The 26,665-nt window shown below is 42.5% G+C and overlaps 1 protein-coding gene across 1 annotated transcript in view; it reads right to left on the minus strand.

The window, feature by feature from the left end:
• Positions 1–26,665, minus strand: part of Kcnu1 (potassium calcium-activated channel subfamily U member 1) — a 60,941-nt gene that overhangs the window by 465 nt on the left and 33,811 nt on the right. The window contains 10 exon segments of the mRNA XM_041673554.1: positions 2,513–2,646; positions 3,892–4,086; positions 4,623–4,762; positions 6,311–6,385; positions 8,502–8,688; positions 14,086–14,310; positions 18,216–18,315; positions 21,550–21,661; positions 25,407–25,501; positions 25,641–25,730. Of these exon segments, the coding sequence (XP_041529488.1) occupies positions 2,513–2,646; positions 3,892–4,086; positions 4,623–4,762; positions 6,311–6,385; positions 8,502–8,688; positions 14,086–14,310; positions 18,216–18,315; positions 21,550–21,661; positions 25,407–25,501; positions 25,641–25,730 (1,353 nt within the window).

Consider the following 26,665-nt stretch of genomic DNA (forward strand, 5'->3'; position numbering starts at 1 on the left):
AGAGACAAGACCATATCTGGGAGAGCTCACCTCTATTGGCTTATCTGACTTCAGGTTTATTTGCTTTCTCTACACACAGACTAACACATTCAGCTAGCACAATTCTGAGCACTGAAGCAAAACTGGGACATGAGATGGGCAAGACAGGACAATGTGCAAGAGCTCCCTCACAGGTGCAAGGCCCTGGGTTCCACCCCTAGAACAGCAAACACACAAGCAAAAGCAGGGCAGTGCTTGACTGGGGAAAAGTTCCTTTGGCCAGAGAGACCACACAGTTTGCTTGCTACAACATACAGAATTTTTTCCCATATAGATTTTTGTCTATCTTAATGTGTATGTCATCTTTTTTTTTTGTTTTGTTTTTTTTTTTTTGGTTTTTCGAGTGGTTTCTCTGTGGTTTTGGAGCCTGTCCTGGAACTAGCTCTTGTAGTAGACTGGGCTGGTCTTGAACTCACAGAGATCTGCCTGCCTCTGCCTCCCAAGTGCTGGGATTAAAGGTGTCATCAAATTTTATACAGAATGCAGCCTGACCAAAGAATACATGCATTTAAAACCTAAATTTCTATTCAGAATAATCTGAAAGAACACTCACAGCCTGGGCCTCCATGCGAAGACTTTTAGGGAAGCAAGACACTTCACCAGATGTCAAGTTCAGAGCAAAGCTCAACAAGTGTGCGTTAATACCTCAGGATTCATGACCAAAATGTAGGCAAGCTGACCTTGTGTGCCTTTCATCTGCCCTCTTCACGACTGTCCCCAAAGGTCTCCCCTTCTTAAATATTCAGGCTTGACCTCCCTTCAGTGGATAATCTACCCATCATCGTTTCCCATGAGTCCTCTGGCCCCGATTGGTTCTAACTAACATTTAGCACGATCCCACATTCCTTTTAAAGGAAAAATACCGTTTCCTTCCTTGAGGATCTCTCAAATATAAGCTGTACAATCTTCCAAAAACCAGATTCTACAGATTTTCCAGACCTGTGGAGGCAGGATTTAGAGCTGGGGGAGACTGGAGCAGGGGACAGATTTTTACAGAGGAACCATTTCTACTTTCTGAAGCTGAACTCAGAGCATCGCTCCTCCCACTGTCCTACAGGTGGGTGTTTTAAAGCCACTTAGCCCTCCCTAGTAAGCTATCAGACCTCCATGTTTATCTAGGTCTTTGGCATGTGGGCAGCGTTTCCTCCTAACTCTAGCTCCATCAGCACTGTCTGTGGCTACAGTGTCTGTGTGGTCTACAGCTGTGTCACCCTGGCCCATTCTCTGATGCCTGCTACCCAAAGATTCCCCATCTCCAAACCGCTTTCCAGGCACATCCTGGATGCTACCACTTACTGTGTCCCATGTTAGAAATCTTAAGTTTGGGAAATCAGTCTCCACCCACCATCCTTTCTCTCCTCTCCCTTCCTCTGACTACATCTCCTCTCTATCAGGATTTCCAGTCCTCCATCGTTCCCTGTATCCATGACAACCCTGCTTTAACACCACCCAGCCGTCAATCTGAATTTTACCTCTTCCCAACTCTGTATCACCCTCCCATCTCCTCTGTCTGCACTAGCTATGGATGCACTAAGAAATTTTCATGCTAAGAGAACACACACACACAACTACTCCTACCTTAGATCATTCATTTATCCCTTCTCTTGTTAATATACTGTTCTTCCTTCTCTCACTTCTTCTGCCCCTTCCTCTCTTTCTCCTTCTCACTCGAGCCCACTATTTTGAGTAATTTTATTTGTCCTCTGCCTGGAATGGGTTTGACCAACCTATTTCTATGCTTCCATGTTTTCACTTCTCCCTGATTACTGTTTTCGTGCCCATGGTGACAGTGCTGGCTTGGAACTGCATGGTTGTGCTGTTAGAGATTTCCCTCCTTTCTTTCCCCTTTCCCCATTGATCCAGATAGATTTTCTCTCTTTCCCACAGCTAGCAGAATGACCTTCTTTTAATAAAATTGGAGTCTGGACACAGTACACTGATGATTTAGGAATACAAACCACAACCAGCTGGGCATCGGTGGCACACGCCTTTAATCCCAGCACTCTGGAGGCAGAGGCAGGTGGATCTCTGAGTTCAAGGTCAGCCTGGTCTACAAGAGCTAGCACCAAAACAACACAGAGAAACCCTGTCACGAAAAACTAAAAAAAAAAAATAAAAAGCCCACAAACCCCCGTGACTAGAAGGAAGCATTCATTAAACATTCCCCAGAGAATCCAGCAGGAAATCAGGGCATCTCTCTGACGTAGCAGCAGCTTCATGGATGGAGGTGGGCCATGAGAGAATTCTTATTTAAAGTCTATGTTTTACTTTTCAGTAGGGACAGAATCTGTAGTCTCCTTACAAGGTCAATGTTCATGGGATTCTGAACACAGTTTCCTGTTGTTTAGACCCAGTCTTCCATATTCTTACGCCATTATCTAGCCCCTACATCCTGCTCCTGGTTTGGAGCTCTGGACTTGGCCTTCATGAGACAAAGTGGCCTTGGTTCTCATACTTAAAAGGTATCTAGTACTTTTCAAATCAGCATACTCCCCTTTTGTGTTCCAGGTTCTGTTTCTTTTCATCCATCACACGGTATAAGCCGACACATAGGATCCCATAATTATCTAAGGAGCCACAGAACAGTTGTCCAAAGGTTTTCCTTGGCTGGGAAGAGAACAGAACAACAGGGATTGCTAAGCACTTTAATCAAAGAGTTGTAAGAACTTGAGTTTTATCTGCCCGCTCTTTGCTGCAGGTGTCTAGAGGCCCTAACCGTCATCCACCTGTGACAGCAGTGAAAGTGGGCAGTATGCGTTGAGGCACACTCAGAGCTGTGATCTTAAGAGCATACTCCTTTGAAGGGGCCATGCTCATATCCACTGGCTTTACAAAAGATGTCTCCTTGTTCACGTGTGTCTTCACCATAACACTGAACAGGTAACTGGATACAGTACCAATCAAAACGAAACATAACGCAAACCCTGAGAAGTAGCTCACTTGTGATCAGGCTGCACGCTACTCTGGTTTCCAAAAGAAGAGATGCCCCTCTGGAAGCTGCCCATGGTGTTATCTTGTGATAGTCTGCCTTTTGTTTGCTCTCTGGTCAAGAAAGTGTCGGCATATTCCACGAACCGGCAACATCCTTAGACCCAGGCCCAGAGTTCTGCTTGACTGCAGCTAGCCTGACCAGAATTCTTTAGCCATTGCAGGTTTTGAGACAATAGTAAGAACCTGGACCATACTCCTTAGCTGGACCCCTGCTGTGACATGGTTGAAATTGCAGTGACCTCAGCTAAGCCTCAGTTTCTTGCTCTGCTAAATGGATTTAGTTACTTAACTCATGTCATCCCTGTATGACTAAACACAAAAGACTGGAAGAGACACAGAGTAGACCCTGGGCTTCAGGGAAAGCTGAGGTCAAGGGGACTGCAAATGACAACAGCCTTACTGCTGCATCATCTCACGATAAGGTGAGGTGCAAGAGAGGCCACGTGTAAGAGAGAAGGGAGGAGGCCAAGCCCATCCTTCTACTGATACCCAACCCCTGCTAGTGACATCTAGTCCATCATACCCCGTCAATCTTTTAATGGCTCCTCCTTCAATACCATTGCATTAGGGACTGAGTTTCCAATACAGGATCCACAGGGGACACCTTCAGACATAATGTTGGGCCTCTCTGATGTTGCTTGCACATTGAGCTGGAGGATGGAGAAAACCACTTTCTTCTCTACCTCTTGAGATTGTTGCAAAGAATAAACACAACAGTGTGCAGACACGTTAGCTGTAACACTGGATCTACTAGTTATTATTCCTGTGCTAAGTCATACATGAACTCAAGCAGCCTAGACCATTGAAACTCAGCGAGTTAATGAAGTAGGAAATACACTATGGTAACAGCAGTATACTCACCTCAATGTCTGATAGAATGGTGTTTTCTAAAGAAAGAAGCCCCAGCTTACACCGTGACCTTCTAGACATGATTGTGGCACTGTCTTCATGTATCCCATAGTACTTGTCCTGAACCAAACACTGTTCCATCTGAGCGCTGATGCCTCCTGTCACTAGCATCTGAAGTAATTCCAGGACATGATGGTTATAGAAGGCCTGGAAAACATAGGCAAGCTATGTGTGAAATCAGAAGGGCCAGCACATGTATGGCAGAGGTGTTGGGACATGGAGATTTAGTAGGTGTCACCATTTGAAATGGGCCTCGTGGCGCAGAACGCGTCTTTTCATTGTTGCTATCAACATGGAGTGCATGTTGGCAGTTTGGGTAGAAAGCTGGTTTAGTCAAAGCAAGGAGAAAACAAGGCAAGTCTAGTTCCTAGGGAGCAGACACTGAAATGTGAGTCATGGGGCTGATATCCCAGAGTCCTCTCCCTCCATAAGTGACCAGAGTAGTGTGTCAAGCCACAATATCCAAAGGATCACCAATGTACCCAACCCCTACCCCAGGCATCTGGAATCTCTGCACCAGCACTGCAAGATCATAACCTTGAAACTGTGAAAAACTGAGAAGGTGAAATAATGCCTGTGAAGTTGCCTTTTTAGAAAATTTAAAAGAGGTCAGAAAGGTGAGCAGTGGCCTCCCACAGGGGGCCTTTTCCTTTTCCTGGGGACTTTGACTCATCTGTACCTACCGTGGCCAGAAGAGAATCCAAGAAGTTGTCTGAAAAGACAGTACCCCTGGCGAAGGAAGTGCTGAGATGCAGCTTAGCTCCTTTGAGTGTCCCGTTCATTCCACCCATTTGCTCAATCAAGTGGATGTTGGAGGGATTCTCTGTAAGACAAGATGAAAAGGCAGGGGGCTGGAGAGATGGCTCAGCGGTTAAGAGCATTGCCTGCTCTTCCAAAGGTCCTGAGTTCAATTCCCAGCAACCACATGGTGGCTCACAACCATCTGTAACGAGATCTGGTGCCCTCTAATGGCCTGCAGGCATACACACAGACAGAATATTGTATACATAATAAATTAATAAATAAATATATATTTTTTTAAAAAAAGATGAAAAGGCAAGGCCAGCATACACAGAAAAATGAGAGCTTGCTGCCTGTATTCCCAAGCTCAGTCCTCTCGGGCACAGCAAGCTCTACCCTTGGGCTTTTCTTCATGTCCCTCCCATGGTTGTTCAATCAGTAAAGTGCTTGCCACACACGCAGGGATTTATGTAAACAAACAAATAAAACAACAGGATGAAAAGATGACTCAGCAGGTCAGAGCACTGGCTGCTCTTCCAGAGGACCTGGGTTCGTTTCCCAGCACCCACATGGTGGCTCACAGTTGTCTGGAATTCCAGTTCCAGGGGATCCCATACCTTCTTTTGGTCTCTGTGAGTACCAGGCATGCATGTGATACGCAGACATGCAGGCAAAGAACACCCATAAACATAAATAAAAATAATAAATAAAACAATGAGAAGCTAGGCATGGACATTCATGCTTATGTCCCAGTACTGAAGGTATAGAGACAGATGGGCCCCTGGAGCTCTCTGGCTAGTCGCATTGGCTCATTTGGTGAGCTACAGGCCAATGAGAGACCCTGTCTCAAAAAACCAAAGTGTGATCCGAAGAGATGGCCCAGTGGGTAGAAGCACTTGTTGTCAACTTAATGACCCAATTTTGATTCCTGGGACCCATGTGGTGAAAGGTGAAAAACACCAATCTGATGGTATCCTCTAGTCTATACACAGATCATCTGTCTGATGGTGTCCTCTGGCCTATACATACACACAGGCTTAAGACTTTGTCTTAATTCTGCTGGGTCATTTAAACCAGAGACCTCAAAATTCCTCCCCACTCTCTCTTAGGTTGTATATGCTCTACCAAAGCCAGACCCAAGGCTCCCATTTTAGCCTGACCCTTTCCAACAAAGAAGAGCAAAGACTGAAGGTCTGGCAGGTGACTAGTTAATGTGACAGTCATTGTCTGTTTCCAGGTCTTTGGATGAACAAACCCCGTGGTCCCTGCCAAGTGACAGAACATACCTCATCTCCTCCCACCACTTTAATTTACCATTTCTTCTAATTATAGACTTAAAATTTTGAGAGTCAGAGATAGTTAAAAGGGAGAAAACAATTAAGCTATACATTCAACTGGCAGCCATCTAGACATCAAGGTTGTTACCAGTGACTGACAGGTGCTGGTTCAGTTTCTTCACACAGGCTTCGATGGATGATGTCACCAATGGATACCCAAATAGCATTGAAAGGTTTCTGGGGCCTATTCTGGTTTCTTAGTCCTCTGACTGTGAATTCTAGAACGACCGTGAGACATCGCCTATGCACCTTAAAAATCTCTCCCTTGAATATTCCACTTATAAGCAACTTACTCAGTTCAGTGAGAATGGGGATCTGCTGGTATCTTCTTTCCTGGTATTTACTGAAGCTGGATGCAGAATTGGCTCCTACAGACAATAAGAGATGATGACAAGAACAATAAAAAGCCAAGTAAAACTTGGCTGTGACCCGATGCTTTAGCTCAGCAATCTTACTTTCTAGTCCATAGCTCAAATTCATTTCTGTATTTTGTAAAAAAGGCTACCATAATCGTCCCCTGGTATCTTCAGGAAGTGGAGTCCCTTAAGAACCAATCCTTGGAAGCTCAAGCCCTTTCTCAGAAAATGCCAGTTATTTGTGTATCACTGATGTACATTCTCACAAACACCTTACCTTACCTCAGATGCCTGATAATACCTAATACCATGAAATGGCTATAATAATGTTTACAGAGCAATGATGATGTCTGTATGTTTTTAGATGTTTTATATAGATGCATTTTCCCTAGAATATCTTCTGTCTGTGGTTGGGGATGAAATGCAGAACCCACAGTAAAGAGGGTTGACTGTATTCAGTTGCTACTCCTTTGAAAGGATGGTACATGGTGTCTGTGTATGCACGTGTGTGTGTGTGTATGTGTGTATGCATGTGACAAAAGTGTCCAAGTAGTAAGGTGTTAGTGTGTAAGTAGCAATACAGCCACATTAATATACTTTTAGAACTTGGAGGAAACCAACTTCTAATGATTGGTGCCGCTGCTTCATGGGTGCTTCTGAAGACCCTGCAGTGGACTTCATGGGTGCTTCTGAAGACCCTGCAGTGGACTTCATGGGTGCTTCTGAAGACCCTGCAGTGGACTTCATGGGTGCTTCTGAAGACCCTGCAGTGGACTTCATGGGTGCTTCTGAAGACCCTGCAGTGGACTTCTGGGTGCTTCTGAAGACCCTGCAGTGGACTTCTGGCCCCTAATATGATCTGCCACCTCAAGATCCTCTAGAGGATATTGCTTGTATCTTTTTCCTGCTCCTCAGAATCGAGTGGTACCCCACTCTGAGAACCCTGCCTCCACCTGGGATACCTTGGGATTCTGTACACAAGAGTTTGATGTGGAGGGAGTGACATTCAGAATCCCGCACTGTCTAGGTTTGCCAACCTGTTCCCCTTGCAGTGTGGCAGAGAAGTAATCAGAGCAAGACTGGAAACCCTCCAGGCTTCCCAAAGACATGTCCAGTAGGCCTGGTGCTCTTATGGATCCTCTGGAAAGTCCACACTTGTGTCCCCACCCCTCAGCCTCCCTGGATGAATGTCTAGGGAATGGGCTGGCTTGGCTTCCTATGTAAGTTCATCAGAATGTCAGGAAGATCTCCCGACCTTATAAAAGGCTCACCAGATATGAGGGGGTAAACTTCCTCAATCTCGGTACTGCTGGCCTTTGTGTGGGGCTGCCCCATGCACTGAAAGCTGTTTGCCAAACAGCATGTGTGACCTTACCAAGAGATGGCAGCATCTCTCCAGTTAAGACAACCAAAACAGTCACCACTGACCTAGGGAAATACAAAGAAGACTGACTGTTCACCATCAATTAGTGCATCACGGGCCAACCTCCAGCCCCAATATAGAACCTAATAACATCAGAGAAAATCAGCATCTTTTTGCTTAATTAATAAAAGATGGAAAAAATATTTGGCTCAGTGTTATGGGCACACTATTGACCTCAGTACTTGGGAGACAGTGGCAGGTGGATTGCTGCGAGTTCAAGGCCATCCTGATCTACATAGTGCATTCTAGGACACATGAGACCCTGTCTCGAAAAAATAGAATTAATTTTTTAAATCTTTCTATCCTATAAAGAAAGTTAAGTTTTAAACAATAACTGAAAAACACCCGTAAGAGTAAAAAAGAATTGATTAATACAACTTGTTATCATAACATAGTAGTTGCTACACTTTCCAATATTAGATTAACAGCAAAAATAATGCCTCTTACATTTCAGTGCCTTTTTCCTTAAAATTGGAAACCAGTGTACATGAATTCAACCTTGAAGATGGATATGGGTTTTCACATGACTTTGAACTCCAGAGGAAATAACTTGGTTATTCCTATCATAATATTGTCACAGTCAGAAAATCTGTGACATCTGTCCCAATCCGTCTTGCTCCTCACAACTCAAATATTTGGGGAGGATTTAATTCTCTCTCCTTATCCCATCCTCCCTAGGCCCTTCCCCTCAGGGGTTGTTCTGACCTGGCACTGAAGGTATCGGGGTAGGGCAGCTGATCCGCAGGGACTGGATGTTGAGGGTGGCCGTGATAGTCTCAGTGTCCACCAGAATCTGGCTGCTCAGTGGCTTGTACGGGGATGCTAAGATTGCACACATGGAACAGTGCTCTATGCTGACCGCATGCAGATCTCCAGTGTAGAGTGCAGATCCCTAGGGGGAGAGTTCCACGTTGTGAAGGGGTCGTCAGATGGACAGGTCTGAGATTGTGGCTCATGGAGCCGGGTCTTTGTGGCTGATGCAGGTTTTGAGCTAAAGACTCTACTGGCTTGACTAACAATTATCAGTTGTCTGATACATTGTCCTGGAAATTGTTAGTGTCTTATTGTGGATTGATGTGACAGATCCCTCTCAGAGAACAAGTTTGGATGAGACAAAGGAGAATGATGGGGAGCAAAAATCCATTTTGACAACTCAAGTAAGAGAAAAGAAAGCAAAAGGTGACCATGTCGATGAAAAAGTCAAAGAAAGGAGGCATCACGGAGCTATAGGTTAATTCTATATCTCTCAGCCTTGCTACTAGGCCATCCCTCCTGTATTCTCATATAGCTAGTAATGTAGCCCCATCTTTAGGATGCTTGGAGTTTGTCCTGGTCAACATTTCTACTGCCATGATGAAGCACCATGATCAAAAGCAACTTGGGGAGGAAAGGGTTTAATTCAGCTTATACTTACACCCTACAGTTCATCACAGAAGGAAGTCAACGTAGTAACTCAAACAGGTAGGAACCTAGAGACAGGAACTGATACAGAGGCCACAGAGGAATGCTTTTTCTGGTAGCCCTGCACCACCCACAGTGACCTAGGCCCTCCCACATAAATTACCAATCAAGAAAATGTACCACAGGTGGGAGCATTTTCTCAATTGAGGTTCCCTCTTCCCAAATGACTCTAGATTGTGTCAGTTGACATCAAACTAGTCAGCACAAATGCTCTCTTGTCAGTTTGATACACAGACACATCATTTTAATCCATAACTTTTTCTTTCTTGTTTATCCCCACAATATCATATTAATGTTAATATCAGAACATAAATAATTTTTGAAGTTCCACAGCATTTAAAAATTCAGTCTTTTAAAAACATCTATAGTTTCTATTAATGTTCAAAGCCTCTTCAAATTATACAAATATCCAAAGTCTCTTAACCATAGGATCCTATAAAATAAAAATAATTTATCCGGGGCTGGAGAGATGGCTCAGTGGTTAAGAGCATTGCCTGCTCTTCCAAAGGTCCTGAGTTCAATTCCCAGCAACCAACATGGTGGCTCTCAACCATCTGTAAAGAGGTCTGGCGCCCTCTTCTGGCCTTCAGGCATACATACAGAATACTGCATACATAATAAATAAATAAATATTTAAAAAAAATAATTTATCCAAGAAGAATCAGGACATAGAATCAAAGCAAAGTAAAACAAATTCAATAGCATATAATTCAGTCTCAGACTTTTGGGATTCAAACACAATTTTCTAGGCTCCAAAGGGCTTGCAATAGTACACATAGCTCATCTCATAAGCTCAGGCCACTCCACTCCATAGCTGCTGCTGTCCTTGGTGGTTGTCCCAGGTAATGGAATTTCCACTCTGAGTCCTGCTGCAACTGGGCTGTATTTTCACCAAAAGACTCTCATAGACTTTCTTCAGGGACTCTACCGCGGCTACATGGAACAAAGCCTCAACTTTATCCCTGACTAATTCAGTCCTGAGTCTTCTGTTTCAACTGAGGCTTCACCTTCACTATTGGCCTCTACTGGCCTCTCATAAAGCCAAGTCTCAGCTACTCTCCATGACTCCTTGATGCCTCCAAACCAGTGTCACAAGGGAGACTCTTACACTTTACAGAGTTCAGGTACTACCATAAGGTACAGACAGCCTTGGCTTCCTGTGCTGAGTCTGAGGAAATCCTCCCAGATTAATGATCCTGGATGATGCTGGTCTCTTCTCAATCACCACTTAATCTCACCTCCATCAAATCAGCATCAATTGTCCTAATAAAGCAAAGGTTTCACCTTAGTGGTTCTAGTCTCTTCTTACTCATAGCCAGTTCTTCAGTACTAATTGACCAGAACCACAGATTCTCAAAGCTCCAAATATTGAACAGCACCGACAGACTCTTTAACAAACTGTTAAATTCCTTCTGAAATTCCACAAGCCTCCATTATCTGAGCTGCTTTGAGCATTATTTTCAAAGTTCAAACAAAAGTTCATTCAGCTGAACACTCAATGGCTTCTCCAGCCCAAAGTTCCAAGGTCCTTCTACAATCTTATCTAAAACATGGCCAGGTCTGTCACAGAAATACCCCCATGAAAGGGTCTAATATTGATCATTCGTGACACTGGCTGGCTGGAGAGTTCTAGGTATCTTCTCTCTTGTTGAGTAGAGTGAAGCAGTGAGGATGAGGGACAGGAACTTCATGGTAGCTTTTTAAAAAACAGCAAATCCAATTTGCTTTTTAGAAAATCAGTGTTTCTCACACACTGCCAGTGTTATTTTATTAGACATTCAAATGCTCTGGTGCATTTCCACAGTGCTTATAATGGAATTTTCATCCACGAATGTGGTGGCACAGCTAGGGGTACAAGCCTATCAAAGTTCAATGTAAATAAAATGTCACCTAGAGTGGCACACAATCACACTGTAGTCTGTCTTAGCCCGTTCTTCTGCCTCTGTAACTGGGAAATTTATGAAGAAAAGAAATTCATTTCCCATAATTCCACAGTCTAGGAAATCCAAGAGAGAAGGGCCACATCTTATGAAGGCCTTCCTACTGCATCTGAGTGGGGTTGGGGGGTGGGGACCCAGCAAGCGTGCACACAGGACAGAGCATGAGGCCACCTTCCCCTTTCATCAGGTCCCACTCCAGAGTGGCCAGCCCTTCTCACAGCTGCAGCATTAACACACGGGAGCAGAGTCCTCATGCCTGGTCACTTCCTCTAGGTCCCACCTCTCAGCACAGTCACAGTGAGAAAGTGCCATTCCAACCACAGGTCCATTGCAATAGGGGAGACAGAGCCTCTCCTCTCCATCTCCTCCCTGTGATGGCCCTGTGTGGCTGTGCGTTCCATTACAATGTGACCAGAAAAGATGAGTAAGGCAGAACCCAAAGGCCCAGCCAGAACCAGCTTAGGTTTAAGTAAGGAAGAAGCAGACTGTAAAACACAGAGAAATTCTCATTATACACAGTCTATAAAATATGCTAGTCTGAACACAAACTCAGGAGCCTTTGTAGGAGGAGGGCCCCCTTGTTTGTCCTGGCTGCCCAGAACTGAAATAACCACACAGAAACTCTATTAATTAAATCACTGCTTGGCCCATAAGCTCTAACTTCTTATTGGATAACTCTTACATCTTAATTTAACCCATTTCTGTATATCACCATGAGGTCATGGCCTACCAGCAAAGTTTCAGCACGACTATCTCTGGCAGCAGATCCATGGCATCTTTCTGACTCTTTCCTTCTCCCAGCATTCAGTTCTGTCTTCCCCACCTACCTAAGTTTTGCCCTATCAACAGGCCAAGACAGTTTCTTTATTCATTAGCCAAGAAAAGCAACACACAGACAGAAGGACCTCCCACACAATTTCCCCTTTTCTGTTTAAACAAAAAGGAAAGCTTTAACTTTAACATAGTAAAATTACATATAACAAACAGTTATTATCAAGCAAGAATTACAGTTACAACATTTATGTCTACTTTATCTTTTATCATAACTATAATAAGATAAGGAATATATAAAGAAAACTATAATGATAAATTCTTCAACTTCATCAAAGACTCCAGAAGGATATAATATTACCTAAGTAAACAGGAAGTGCATTGAAAGCAACTTCCAAAACTCTAGAGTTGACAGAGACATCTCGCTGCCTCGACAGTTACCCAAAGTTCTTCTGTACTGTTGGGGCATCCATCTTCAGCCTACAGGCCCATAATATCCAGCAGATACTATGAAGTAGGAAATTTAAAAGACAGGTCTGCCTATGTTGGCAGTTTGCCTGTCACTTTCTTCTGTATTCTGCAGAATGTCTTGAAGACTCTTTCATGAAGCAGGAACCCCGAAGGATCATCTCACCTTTAAGCAAGTTCAGCAGTCATTTCTCTGTGGATCCTGCATGTCCAGTTCATCTAACAAACTCCATAAGGAGCCTCTTTGATGCCCATCTTCCTCTTGAAGTAGATTGTTACTGTCAGGAGCAGATGTGTTTTATTGTCATGAAAAGTCCTAAATTTTTAAAACATTTAAATGCCATATTCTGAAGGTCTCTGAAAGATTTGAAGAATACTTTTCCATCTGAAATACATCTCTGTACATCTAGAAAATCTAACATGACTATAAGCTTGACTATTATAGATGAGTATCTATTAACTTATATTTCTTAATTATACACTACATTTTAAATAAGCAACTCAAACACAATACCTTAATCAAGATCAGAAATACATATACATATAACATATTTGACCTTAAAATTGTATTAATAAACCAAGATCCATACCAATGCAAATCTCTATAGCATATCTATATCATATCCCCCCTTAAATGTAAACAAACAATTATGAACAATATTTGGGAATACGGGCATAGTTATTCTCTCCAAACTGCTTCCTGCTGCTTATTGGGCAAAGTAATTTTCTTTGTAGGGTGTTTACAGCAACCTTTCAGGCGGTCTTGTTCCATGAAACTACTATATTGGTCTGGAAGCAATCCAAAGGTTCTCATCTTCTGTGGAAACAAAAGAAGGACCTCTTTTCCAAAGCAACTTATCATTAGACTCAAATTTGGAAGTCAAGATACCTTTATGTTGGTTTAACTTAGCAGTTGATACAATGAAATGTCTCTTTATACTTAGTTCATTCACAGTCAAAATATTCAAAGAAAACACAATAATATACATAATCCAGACTCTCTGTGAATTTTCCATCTTTACATGGCTTATTTTTACTCTATTGTTTTTAATATTTATTTTATTATCTTCACTCCTTTAATCTATGACTGTTTGTCTTTGTCAACGCTCTATATTCTTTTTCTTCTCTTTCCCAAGCCTACGTACATTTATCTAACACTGTGAGTCATCTGGATTTGTCTGTAATTATTTTCTGACCAGAAGTGCTTCTTAAAATGCTAAGTGCTTCTTAAAACTTAAGCCATACAATTATTATGGTATATACATACTTGTTGCTTGCTTGTTGGCCCAGTCTAAAACTTAAGCTGCGCAATTACTATGATATATACGGTACTGCCTGCTAGCTCCACACAGTTCACCATGGCCTCCCATACCAAGCCTTAATGTCTGGATTTAAATCCTCCTCTTTCTACTCACCTGTTCTGTGATCTTGGAAAAGCTACCTACTTGGAAACTTACTGTTTCCATACCTAAGGTTTGGCATTTTTATGTTCTACCCCATATTATTATTTAGAGGATTAAATGAAGTAATATAGGCAAACTGTGGCTGGTTTCTGGCACACAGTAGGTACCATGTAACTGCAAACTACAAATATCGTTACTATCACCATAAATACTAGTACTACATCATTATCCTCATGTATTGCTTACAGGAAAAATGTATATCTGGGGAAAGTTCCGGAGAAATCGCCATTCTCTCTGGAAGTATTCCAGAGCCCCGATAAACACAATGTCCTTCAGCTCTTGCCGGGTGTAGTTGCTGGCCCTCAGGGGTATCACAAAGTTCCGAAGCCCGATGAGGGCTGATTGGGCATCTCCAAACACACATGCTATAATGTGGTTCCGAAACACAGGTTTTGACTCGTCAGACCGTTTCTAAGGAGACACATGCCAGACTCAGGTCAGTTTCACAGACAGGTAAGAGTTCTGCAATGAGCCCCACCTCCTTCCCCTCCTGACTTTGTCTCCAGAGCAGTACTTTTATAGGCTAATAAAATCAACTGCTTACACAAAAATGGATCTTACAGGTGCAGCTACAGCATATATATAATGTATATATTTACACATGCACATATATAATACATATGAAGGAAGTTCACACATACACACACGTGGGGTATGCATCTGTGCACTCTTTGCTTTCTAAAGCTTTCTTTCAGTATGAACTGAATCAATTAAAAGTCAGATCAGTATCATTATTCTGATGTGTCAAGTACGGTTGAATATGGCAGGTTCATATGATTACATCTAATAAGTGAACAGATTTGATAAATTCTTTATTAAGTTGAGGAAATTCATTGTGAAGTTAAAACCATGTGCTGCTCCTCTGAGGATCAAGGCTCGGCTCCCAGCTCCCACCTTGAGTGGCTCACAGCTGCCTCCAACTCCATATCTGGGGGAGATCTGATGCCCTCTCCTGGCCCCCAGGAGTACCCATACATATGTGGTAGACACAAGAACACATGTACACAATCTTATTTTAAAACTCCTTTGATACAAACAGAGAACTTGGAGAGGAGGCACCAGAAGACCAATTTTGAATTTTGTCTCTATCTTAGCTGTGTAAATAAACAAGCTGTTTAACTTTCAATTTTTCTGTTTAAATGTTTGAAATAGTAAATCTTTTGTGTGGAAATTGAGTAACACTGAAAGCGTGCTCTCCAACAGGTGTCAATCAACTTCGATTTTTGTTGAGCTCCTAAACTGGGTTTTTGTTTCTTTGTTCAGGGGTGATTTTTGTTGAGCTCCTAAGCTGGCTTTTTGTTTGTTTCTTTGTTCAGGGGTGATTTTTGTTGAGCTCCTAAGCTGGGTTTTTGTTTGTTTCTTTGTTCAGGGGTGATTTTTGTTGAGCTCCTAAACTGGGTTTTTGTTTGTTTCCTTGTTCAGGGGTGATTTCTTGTTTTGTTTTTTGCTTATTTTTAAAAATTATAAAATAATTTTATTATTTTGTGTGCATGGAGTGTATTGCCTCCATGCATGACTGTGCACTACATGTGTACGTTATGCACATAGAGGTCAGGAAAGGGGACTGGATCCCCTGAACTACAGCTACAGACAGTTGTGAGACACTATGTGGGTGTTAGGAATCAAACTTGGGTCCTTTGAGGAGCAGCCAGTGTTCTTAACTACTGAGCCATCTTTTCAGCCCTCAAGTGTGTGCATGTGTGTATGTGTGTGCATATAGGTGTGTGTGTGCATGTGTGTGTGAATTTCTGTGTGTGTTTTGAAATAGGATATCATGGTGTAGCCTTGGCTGACTTAGAACTCATTATATAGACCAAGCTGGCCTCCAATTCACAAAGACCCACCTGTCTTTGTCTCCTATGTGCTGGGGGCTAAAGGTGTGCACCACCACTACACCCCACCCAAAGTCTAAAGTTAGAGGTGTGCACCACTACACCCCACCCAAAGTCTAAAGTTAGAGGTGTGCACCACTACACCCCACCCAAAGTCTAAGGTTAGAGGTGTGCACCACTACACCCCACCCAAAGTCTAAAGTTAGAGGTGTGCACCACTACACCCCACCCAAAGTCTAAAGTTAGAGGTGTGCACCACTACACCCCACCCAAAGTCTAAGGTTAGAGGTGTGCACCACTACACCCCACCCAAAGTCTAAAGTTAGAGGTGTGCACCACTACACCCCACCCAAAGTCTAAAGTTAGAGGTGTGCACCACTACACCCCACCCAAAGTCTAAGGTTAGAGGTGTGCACCACTACACCCCACCCAAAGTCTAAAGTTAGAGGTGTGCACCACTACACCCCACCCAAAGTCTAAAGTTAGAGGTGTGCACCACTACACCCCACCCAAAGTCTAAAGTTAGAGGTGTGCACCACTACACCCCACCCAAAGTTTTGAAAAGTTTAAAGGAAAACACTTGAATGTTGGTAAAGACTGTTACATGTATTTAAATTTCACATGAGTGAGTTCTATAGCCTATGTACATACAAATTAGAATATTTCAAATGGATATATATACTAATAAGAATTAACACCTGATGTGGGAGTGATTTCTTATTAATAAAGAAACTGCCTAGACCCATTTGATAGGCCAACCCTTAGGTAGGCGGAGTAAACAGAACGGAATGCTGGGAGAAAGAAGCTGAGTCAGGGAGTCGCCATGATTCTCCCACTCCAGACAGACGCAGGTTAAGATCATTCCTGGTAAGCAAGCTCGTGGGCTACACAGATTAATAGAAATGGGTTAGATCAATATGTAAAAGCTAGCCAATAAGAAACTGAAACTAATGGGTCAGGCAGTGTTTAAAAGAATACAGTTTCCGTGTAATTATTTCGGGTAAAGCTAGCTGGGTGGCGGGACACAGCCCGCCGCTCCGTATTTCAACAAACACCTGACACATCCACTTATTTGATGAAATCACTACGTACTGGGGAAGACTCTTTCTGCAGGGATTGCCTTCTGCAGGGATATAAAACTACTTTTCTCCAGAGCTGCCTAGAGACTGATATGAATACTAACTAAATTAAATGGTTGTCTGTTTAATCTGATCAGTTTTAACTTGAATAATGAAGCCACTAAGTAAATGTCATGCAACATGCCTAAAGTCTAACAGTTGCTCTGCTGAGATGACCTGAGAAATTAGAAAAATATCCATGGCCGACCACATCTATAAACACAGCTATGGAAACCATTTCCTCCAACCAACTATGGCAAAACCTGTCTCACACTTAAGAGAAATGGTGGTTTGACAGATGCCATTGTTCAAAGTAACGCAAAATGAGTAATCAACTTGTCCCTTCTGCAAGCAGAACCAAGTTCAAAGGCTCTGAATTTTTGAAATCTGGACTTTCCATTCCTGTGGACAAAAATTCAAAACCCGAGCATTATAAAAACCAGAGCACTTTCTAAACTCCATAAAGGACTGAGCACTCAGTCTGAGCCACACACAATCTACAACCCGTATTTTAGGGGAAGTACAAAGACATGTTTGCATGCTTTACAAAACCTTCTCACCCACTGCCCTCCCTGCCTCTCTTCAGTGTGTCCATCTGGGTCCAGCTTTTAAGACCTGCTTCCACTGAAAAAGCTGAAAACACGCTTGACTTCCTACTCAGCAGACATTTACCTAGCATGGGTAGAATTGCCAAAATAGTTGTTTGACAGCTAAGACATCTTCCAGCTGATATGACAGCTCTGAGAAATGAATGATTCTGATCAAGTGAGTGGTCGTGTTTTATAAATATTTGAACATATTCTGTCAGGATACTAGCATTAAACCACAAAGGCAGGGAATAGGAGGAGTGGCATGTATACTAAAATGCTTTTGAAAAAGCAAGAAAATGTTTATAACTATTAAATAGTCACAGATGGGGAAATTACCTGCTCGAGAGCAGGAGGAGGGACAGAACTATCATGTCTACAAGGCTTGCTTAACAGGTGCAGTTTTTAATTAAATATAAATATAGGGAAGTCAAATTTTGACCAATAAATTAGGGGCATTTTTTATTTTAAAACAAAAGAATGCAGAGTCCTTGTACGTATGTTTATCTAGGACCTTTAGATTTGTTACATTTCAGGGAAAGCATTGTTGAAAACAATTATTTCAGAGAAGCTGCTCAGAGAAGGGCCTCATAGGTGAAGTCACCTGCATTTTACACCGCAGCATGCCTTTGTCACATGCCCACGGCTCGTGGCCTGCAATGTGTGTGGCTAATGTAGCTTTCCTTCCAGACTCACGGTTTACTGACAAGCTGCTGCTTCTTGTGACTAGTAGGTCATTCTTCGCCCTTTAAACTGCGTGTTACAGTGTGGTCACCTACCAGAATCACCTTGTCCAAGGGTGTCGATTGGCACCAGTGAAACATTCCACTGCTGTCCAGCAGCTCAGTAGTGTCCTCCACGTTGTCATATGCCCCATTCCTGAGCAGAGAGGGTGGAGAGGCAGTCTGAGAAAGTCCAGGGAACTAGCATAGCAGCACTAGGGCCAAAGCCATAGCTTATTGGCCAGGCTCAGTCATGTGGCTCCTACTAACACTTAGGGAGCTGGGGAATACAGATGTATTTTCAATGAGATATAAGTTAACAACCAAAAATTAGAACTCTTAAAGTACAAAAGTCAATCTTTCCAACTCTGCAAGAGATCTTGGAGACCTTTTCCTTGTGTTTTATGGACGAAAGGCAATAGCTAACAAGTTATAAGGCCTGCACTTAAGGCTTAGTTTGAGGGTCCTCTTGCTCAGAATACCCAAAGCTCCTCTCCTCCATGTCTGGACCAGTGGGATACAGCAAATGAGGAGCAAGGTTGAGGTAGAAGAGAGGCCCCTGCGGAACCTCTGGGCTGTGGACCCTATGCACCGCTGGACCGCCAATCAAGGCTGAATTCAGTGCCCAGAGAGGAGAGGAGAGCTTGATAAGCCATGATTGCAGCACCAGGTGCAGGGGCGGTGGGCATGGGAAGTTGGAAACTGACAGGGGAGTAAAGCTCACCACTCCCATACCCCACCACAACTCTGATGGCCAGGAGGATCATGGGAAGACCAAAGGCAAGTTGGGGAGAAAAGGGTTTACTTGGTTTATACTTTAACATTGGTGTTCATCACTGAAGGAAGTCAGGACAGGAACTCGAACAGGGCAGGATCCCAGAGGCAGGTGCTGCTACAGAGGCCATGTGGGGAGCTGCTTACTGGTTTGCTTCCCATGGTTTGCTCAGTCCACCTTTTTACAGAACCCAGGACCAGAAGCCCAGGGTTAGAACCACCCACCATGGGCTTAGACCTCTGCCATTGATCACTAAATGAGAAAATGCCTTACACCTGGATCTCAAGGAGGCATTTCCTTAGTTGAGGCTCCTTCCTCTGATAACTCTAGTTTTTGTGAAATTGATACACAACACCACCAAGCACACAACACTAAGGAATATGTAGTGAGAATTATACTCGTGTGTTGTTTTCTTGTTATTGTTATACAATTGACTAACACTCCTTTATTCTGCCATAGCCAATGACTGGCAAGTACCGTCTGGTTTTCTATGAGATCCTCTGTAGACTTGATATATATGTGAGTATTCATTGCTCTGCTCTTGACTTCCTTTATGAGCACTCCTTGAGGTTCATCCATTTTCCCCCAAAGGACAGGAATGCCTTCTTTATAAAATGGGAATCTCCAAAGTAAAGGCACACACCTTTATTTTCAGCACTTGGGGGAAGAGGCAGGTGGATCTCTGTGAGTTCAGGGCCTACTTGGTCTATATACTGAGTACCAGGAAAGTCAAAGCTACATAGTGAGACCCTGTCTCAAAAAAACAAAAATCAAAACCAACCAACCAAATAAACAAACAACAACAGCAGCAAAAAAAAAGTGTGCATGTGTTGCAGTGTGGATCTAGAGACACAGGTCCGTTTTCTTCCTCCTTTTACTGTCACCACAGGCCACAGAGCTCGCCTGTTGTGATGAAAGCTGCAGCTGGAAGGAGCATTTTGGAATCATTTGATAGACGAATTTCATTCCCTTTAGCTAGATATTCAGAAATTAGATCACTGGATCACCTGTTGTGGTGGCTTGAAAAAACTGCCCCCAAAGTGTGACTGTAGGGTGGGCTTTAGGTCTCTTTTCTCAAGCTTCACTCAGTGTGACAGGCAGTCAACATCCTGGTAGGGATGTAGCCAGCACTACCTCTGCCTGCATTCCAACATGCTCCCGTCATGATAATGGAGGGAACCTCTGAAACTGTAAGCTGCCACCTCAAGGAAATGTTTCCTTTGTAAGAGTTACCATGGTCATGGTGACTCTTCACAGCAATAAAAAAACCCTAACTAAGACAGATGTATATTTTAATTTTTTTAAAGAAACTCTCATACTGTTTTATATAAAAGTTATACTAGCAAAATACTTGTATAGTTAATACTATTCAATCATTTAAAAATCTGCCACTTTGGTCATATTATATAATCTCTTCATAATAGTTTATGTTCCATTGATAATATATTTACTTTTAGGTGATTACAATTCTCAATCCTTAATGATCTTCCTATATTATTATTCTTACTAAACTGAAATATTGCCTACATATTACAGAGCTGTTTTTATTAAAATTAGGGATGATAAATATTTTAGATTGGTCTGATTTTTTTTAGAATAAACTAAACAAATAATTCTCCACCTTGTTTTCTGGTTAGTAAATTTTTTTCTTTATTCTTGCGACAGAGTCTCATGTAGTCAGGTTAGCCTCACACTCACTGTGTAGACAACAATGACCTTGAATTCCCAACCTTCCCAAGTACTGGGATTACAAGAGAATGACAACGCGTCTAATTTTACGTCCCTAGCCCAGGTTTGTTTGTTTGTTTTGTTTGTTTGTTGTTGGCTTGTTTTCCAGACAGGGTTTCTCTGTGTAACAGTCCTATTGGTCACAAAACTAGCTCTTGTAGACCAGGCTGGCCTCGAACTCACAGAAATCCACCTGTCTCTGCCTTCCGAGTGCTGGGATTAAAGGTGTGTACCACCACTGCCCAGCATGCCAAGTCCAGGTTTTTGCACATGCTAGAGCACTCTACCAACTCAGCCGCATCTTCATCTCCAGGTAGAAATCTTAATACACTGAAGAACTGGAGAGAAAAGAGAGTTGGGGAGGGAGAACTCTTTGGTCCCATTTTGCAGATTAAAAAACTTAGGCAATCTTAGCTAGGCATAGTGGTTTATGCCTTTAACCACAGCACTCAAGAGGCAGAGGCAGGTGGATTTCTAGAGTTTAAGGCCAGCCTGGTCTCCATAAGGAGACCCTGTATCAAAAAACAAAAACAACAATAAGCAAACAAATAAACAAACAAAACCCTTAGGCAATCTCATTAGCAATTTGTTACAAGTATAGGGTTAATAACAAAAAGGCTATTTGGGGCTAGCTAAGAATTAGCTCTTTCATTTATAGAGTACTTCAAAGGTGACCTGAAAGAAATTGGGTGCACAAGGTTATTAGTGCCCCAAAGATCTGAGCAATGGTAGAAAAAAGTATGTGATATGGGGCCAAAGTAGGGATGAATATATTTTGTAAACAGCAATTCCACTGGTCTACAGAGGTTCTGATAAAGCGAATGTTTTAATCTAAGTCAAATTTTTAATGCTGAGTGATGTAAGATGTTGTCGTTCTGTGGTTCTTACCTATTCTCAAGGATGGCAAGAAAGCTCTCCTGTTCTCTTGAAACAGAATCCTGACTTTCTAGATTGCAAGTGGGTTTCTTATTGTTGTCTTTCATCATCACGATGTCTGGCCCTGCAAGTGCACAGCAACCTCAATGAATCACGCATCATCTGTCACCTCCTTCCTAGGGACTTCCCAACCATTTCCACTGACCGAATCATTTCCAGGCTCCTGCCTAGGAAGAATCTGTGAATCCTTAGCAACTGCTAGGTTGAAAAGATGGATTATAGTCTTTGGTTTCCATCTATACCAGTGGTTCTCAAACTTCCTGATGTTGCAACTTTTAACACAGTTCCTCATGTTGTAGTGACCCCCAACTATAAAACCATTTTTTGTTGCTACTTCATAACTAATTTTGCTGCTGTTACAAATCATAAAAATCTGATAAGCAGGATATCTGATATGCAACCCCCAACCCAAAGGTTGAGGACCACTGCCCTAAAGAATCAGACTGACTGCACAGGCTGCAAATGCACCTGGCATGTAAGAGTATCTCTTAGAGTTACTTCTGTGCTTTCTTCTGTGTCTTCCAAGGGGCAGAGACTGGAGTTACACGGGACTGGGAAGCCTAACTACAAACCCTTCAAACCCCATCCTTCCTGTACATTTGGTCAGGTTCCAATTCACCGTTGTCAGGCGTAGTGAGTTTCTATTTGATCTTCCCTTTCAGGGTATTTTTACTAACAATTCAGACTTTTAAAGAATCTGATCTTCCGAGGGTATGTCTCAAATTGCTCGGGAATTTCCACATATAGAAATAACATAAAAACTAATAATTTCCTCTTCTGCAAAAATAAAAAGAAACACACTATTACTTTTAAGAATGTTCATGAGGATAAATGCAAGAATATTTGAAATAAATAGATTAAATAAGCAATATTGAAATGTAAGATGGAGAAAAGTCACACACGAGACATGACCCCTTGCACACATATACTCAGTCACGTCAATCTCCTCCTAAAACACAGTTCAACTTTATTAATTTATGGTACTTATCTTTCTGTCCATTGATCTGTCTATCTGCCTTTCTGGGTTGATAGTGTACAAGTAATAATTTTCTCATATTTTAGGACAGAAATGGTAGAAAGGCTTCATGCTCTCAAGGTAAATTGTTAATATCATGACACAGTTTACTAGGGTTTTCCAGTGGGTACCTTAAGGAAGATTGCTATAAAACAACTGTGGTGTTTTGAATAAGAATGCCCCCCAAATTCATAGATTTGAACGCTTGGTCCCCAGGGAATGACATTATTAGGAGATGTGGCCTTGTTGGATTGGGTGTGATTTTGTTGGAGGAAGTGTGTCATTGGGGGTGGGCTTTGAGGTTTTAGAAGCTCAAGCTATGCCCAGTGTCACTCTTTCTTCCCACTGCCTGACAATCCAGGTGTAGAACTCTTAGGTACTTCTCCAGCACCATGTCTGCCTGCATGCCACCATGCTTCCCACCATGATGATAATAGACTAAGTCTCTGAACTGTAAGCCAGCCCCAGTTAAATGTTTTCTTTTATAAGAATAGAATGATGTTAAAGATGAGCATTTTGTCAAGGAAAAGAGCTCCAGAAAGTTTAAAGTTGAGCAGGGAATCTGCCAGAAAGGCTGTAATGGTTAGCAGCGAGAGACCTCCTGCTCTGCACTGAGACAATAGGAAAGCCTCAAAGATAAGACCCAGCCAACAAAGGCTCTAGCGTATAAGAATGCTAATTCATTTGAAAGGCCAGAGGGTCTAAACCGAGAATGCACCAAGGGATGCCCTGATCTTGGGAAACAACTAGGAACATGTTTCCTCTGGATCAGCATGTAGAAGCTGATGCAACTGTGGTCCTGCATACGGTACTGGTTTTGTAGGCAGGAAAGATGCCAAACTGAGGGAGTCATGAAACCCTGTACTGTGGTTGCAGAGAGTCACTGGGGCCAGGCAATATATCGTGGTCTCAGAGTCCCTGCAAGCATGCCCTGAAAGCCACTATGTGTTTGGGGGCTGCCCAAAATACCCACTTCTATAAGGACTGCTTGGGAATCTCACATGGAGACTTCCTTGAACCCTGTTACATGTTCTCTGAGGTTGTGGTTGTTGTTGTTAAGTGCTTATAAATTATTTTTAGTGTAAGTATTTATAAGTTCTTTCAACTACTGACCAACTGATAAATAATTGCTTTATGTGTTATTTTATGACCTAAGACAGATCTAAATAACAAAACTCATGACCCTTTCATTTATACATCTTCTAAGTTATTGATCACCATTGTTAACATATGCCTAATTTTAAGATATATATATGTGTATGTGTAGACATGTATGTAGATATAAACATTTTAAGATAAATTCTGACCACTAAAAACAAGTTTTGATTGCTAAATATGAGGGTTTTTAAAAGTCTTTATCTTTGCCAAGTTGAGAAAAGATACAATGCAAAAGGTGGGGAACAGGATGAGCATTGGAGAAAAAAAGAGATCAGGATGCTGGAGAGACAGATAGCTCAGTGGTTAAGAGCGCACTCTGCTTTCTCTTCAGGGGATCTGAGTTTGGTTCCCAGCACCCACATTAGGTATCTCACAATTACCTCTAATGCCAGCTCCCAGAGGATCTGACACTCTCTTCTGGCCTCCACAGGCCCCTGCACACACATGGCATATACTCATATAGACACAGACCCGCACACATAAATAAAAGTTAAAATACATCTAAAAATATTAACTTGTTTAAAGATATACAAAGACATCTTAAGATTTACAGATTTGTTTCATTACATTTATAAATACAATTTCTCTTGCATAATGTTTTTGGGACAATACCTTATTTTTATGTTTTCATGTTTAGCATGTTTAACTCATGACCGGGCACCACCTCCTGTGAGCTGGGTCCTCCCACACCAATCAGTAACTGAGACAATGCCCCACAGACCTGCCTATAGGCCGATCTCATGGAGGTATTTCTCAGCAGCCATTCACTCCACTCAGATGATTCTAGTTTGGGTCAAGTTGACATAAATCAGTTAGCACATGGTGTTTCACTTCATATTTAGTTGTTTTGTTGGGAAAAAGGTGTCTCAAGAACTGTGTGAGTAAATATAGGGAAAGATCAGATTGAAAAGGAGATAAAAAGTTTAATCTATGAAATGTATTCCACCAGGAGAGTCACATTTTGAGGTGATAAAGTTTTTGTTTTAAGATACTGGAATTTATTCAAGATTATGAAAGCTCCTGGAAAAGACTAACTTTTTTAGTAGAAGGGACAAACTTATCTGCACATTTAGGGTTAGTCTTCCCTTTCTTGCATTAAAGTGGAAAGAGTTGCTAGTGAGCTATTGAGTTCAACTAGACAAAAGACAGAATTACATTCTCACACCCGCATCAGAATAAACTCGCCACAGTCTACCAGGGAAAAAGTGTTCAACAACTAGTCTGAAGGCAGTAATTTCATGGACAGTCTAGCCGGCAATGACGGGCTGGGTTTTCAGGCTGAAGTTGAGAAAATCGCTGTGTTGTAGGGGAAGAGCAGCGGCGGGCAGTCGGCATAGCTGAGGTGCATTTTGATGATGCTGTTTGCTGGCTGTGGGGCCAATGCTAAATCTCTCTGGAGTTCACTCTCCTGACCTGTAAGGGAGTTGAACTGGGCAACCACAAAGGTGTATTGTTGTCATCCTTGTTTTACAGCTTTAGAAGACCAGTAGTCAGGTCTTGGGTCCCCAGTGGGAAGCACAGGCCTTATCTTGGCCAAGTTCAAATGCTCCTTATCTTCTCAGTGATGGAAGCCTTTTTCCCCTCCTTCGCCAGACCCCCAGGAAATAGGCTAAGGACAGAGAAAATAAGAAATCACCTCGGGCTTGTTGCTGGTTGTTTTTGCAATCACATTGTTCAATTAGCTCGGGAGTATACACATCCTTGTGACAGGTGGAACAGTAAAAGAAGGCCCTGGACAAAGAGAGGAAATCGAGAATGACCTCAGTGACAGCTAACACCAAGGAAACATGCTGCTGCTGCCATCTGTTTCCCATTAGCTTCTATTTGGCCTAGTGTGTCCTCTCCAGAAACGACTTGCAAAGTGCAGTACCTTTTGACAGCTTGAGGGGACTCAGCAATAAAGAACCCCAGGGTGTCCTTACTCAGCTTCACTTGTGCAGAGGGATTTAGTATGAGACTACTGGAAACAGAAGGAGAAAGACAGTAAGTTTCCGCTAATCTCTGTAGCAATATTTGATGTTTCATGCTGACATTAACAAGGGATTCTCTAAGTTGACATATTAATCAAATTAAGTCTATTTTATTTACTGCCTATGCTTAATCTGTTGTGTGATTGCTACTACACAACGCTAAGAGAGGCGGAGAAGTGCTTAACTATTGAGCAGAGGGGAAGTTCCTCCTTTTGGACAGTCATTAACCTGAGATGGATTGACCAATCCACGTGCTTGATGCCTTATTGCCTTAGGCAACCACGACAAAGAGGGCATGACCATACAGTGGACAGCCTTATGGGAAGGCGATGGTGCCCATCCTGGACCACCTGTCTCTACAATGAGCTACATATAATTAGGTCCAGGAGGTAGATCAGTGGGGCAGCACTGGCCCTGCACACACTAGACCCAGGGTTGGGTCTTCAAAAGATAAAGATATTCTAGATAAACATTCTCTGATGGGAATGTAGCTCAGTGCCAGTCTGTCGGAGCAGCTGGGTCTCTGAAACCACAATAAAACAAAAAAGATGAAATTGTCACAGAGGTATAACTAGTTATCAAGGTGAATTCCAATGTTCTTTTTCAATGGCTGATGTGCTCGAAAACTGTCCTAAATTTTTCTCATGGTTTTCCTTGATGCAGCACTGTGCCGGTTACTCTGTCCCTCAGTTTCCCTCCTTGCTCCTGTTATCAGGACGGTGAAGCCCTTGCCTTTCTAATGCCCCTCAGTTCTTTCATTCCAGATAATGTGTTTCTTTCCTTCTTTACAGGCATGGTGGTGCTCACCTTTAATCCCAGTGCTTGGGAGGCAGAGGCAGGTGGATCTCTCTGAGCTCAAGGCCCGCCAGGCCAGGCAAGAAATAGTCTGTCTTACACAATGAAAACAAATAAATAAACAAACAAA

This window comes from Microtus oregoni, unplaced genomic scaffold (genome assembly GCF_018167655.1).
Source record: "Microtus oregoni isolate MIOR12 unplaced genomic scaffold, Mior012 000024F_ref0000369, whole genome shotgun sequence".
NCBI classification, from domain to species: domain Eukaryota; kingdom Metazoa; phylum Chordata; class Mammalia; order Rodentia; family Cricetidae; genus Microtus; species Microtus oregoni.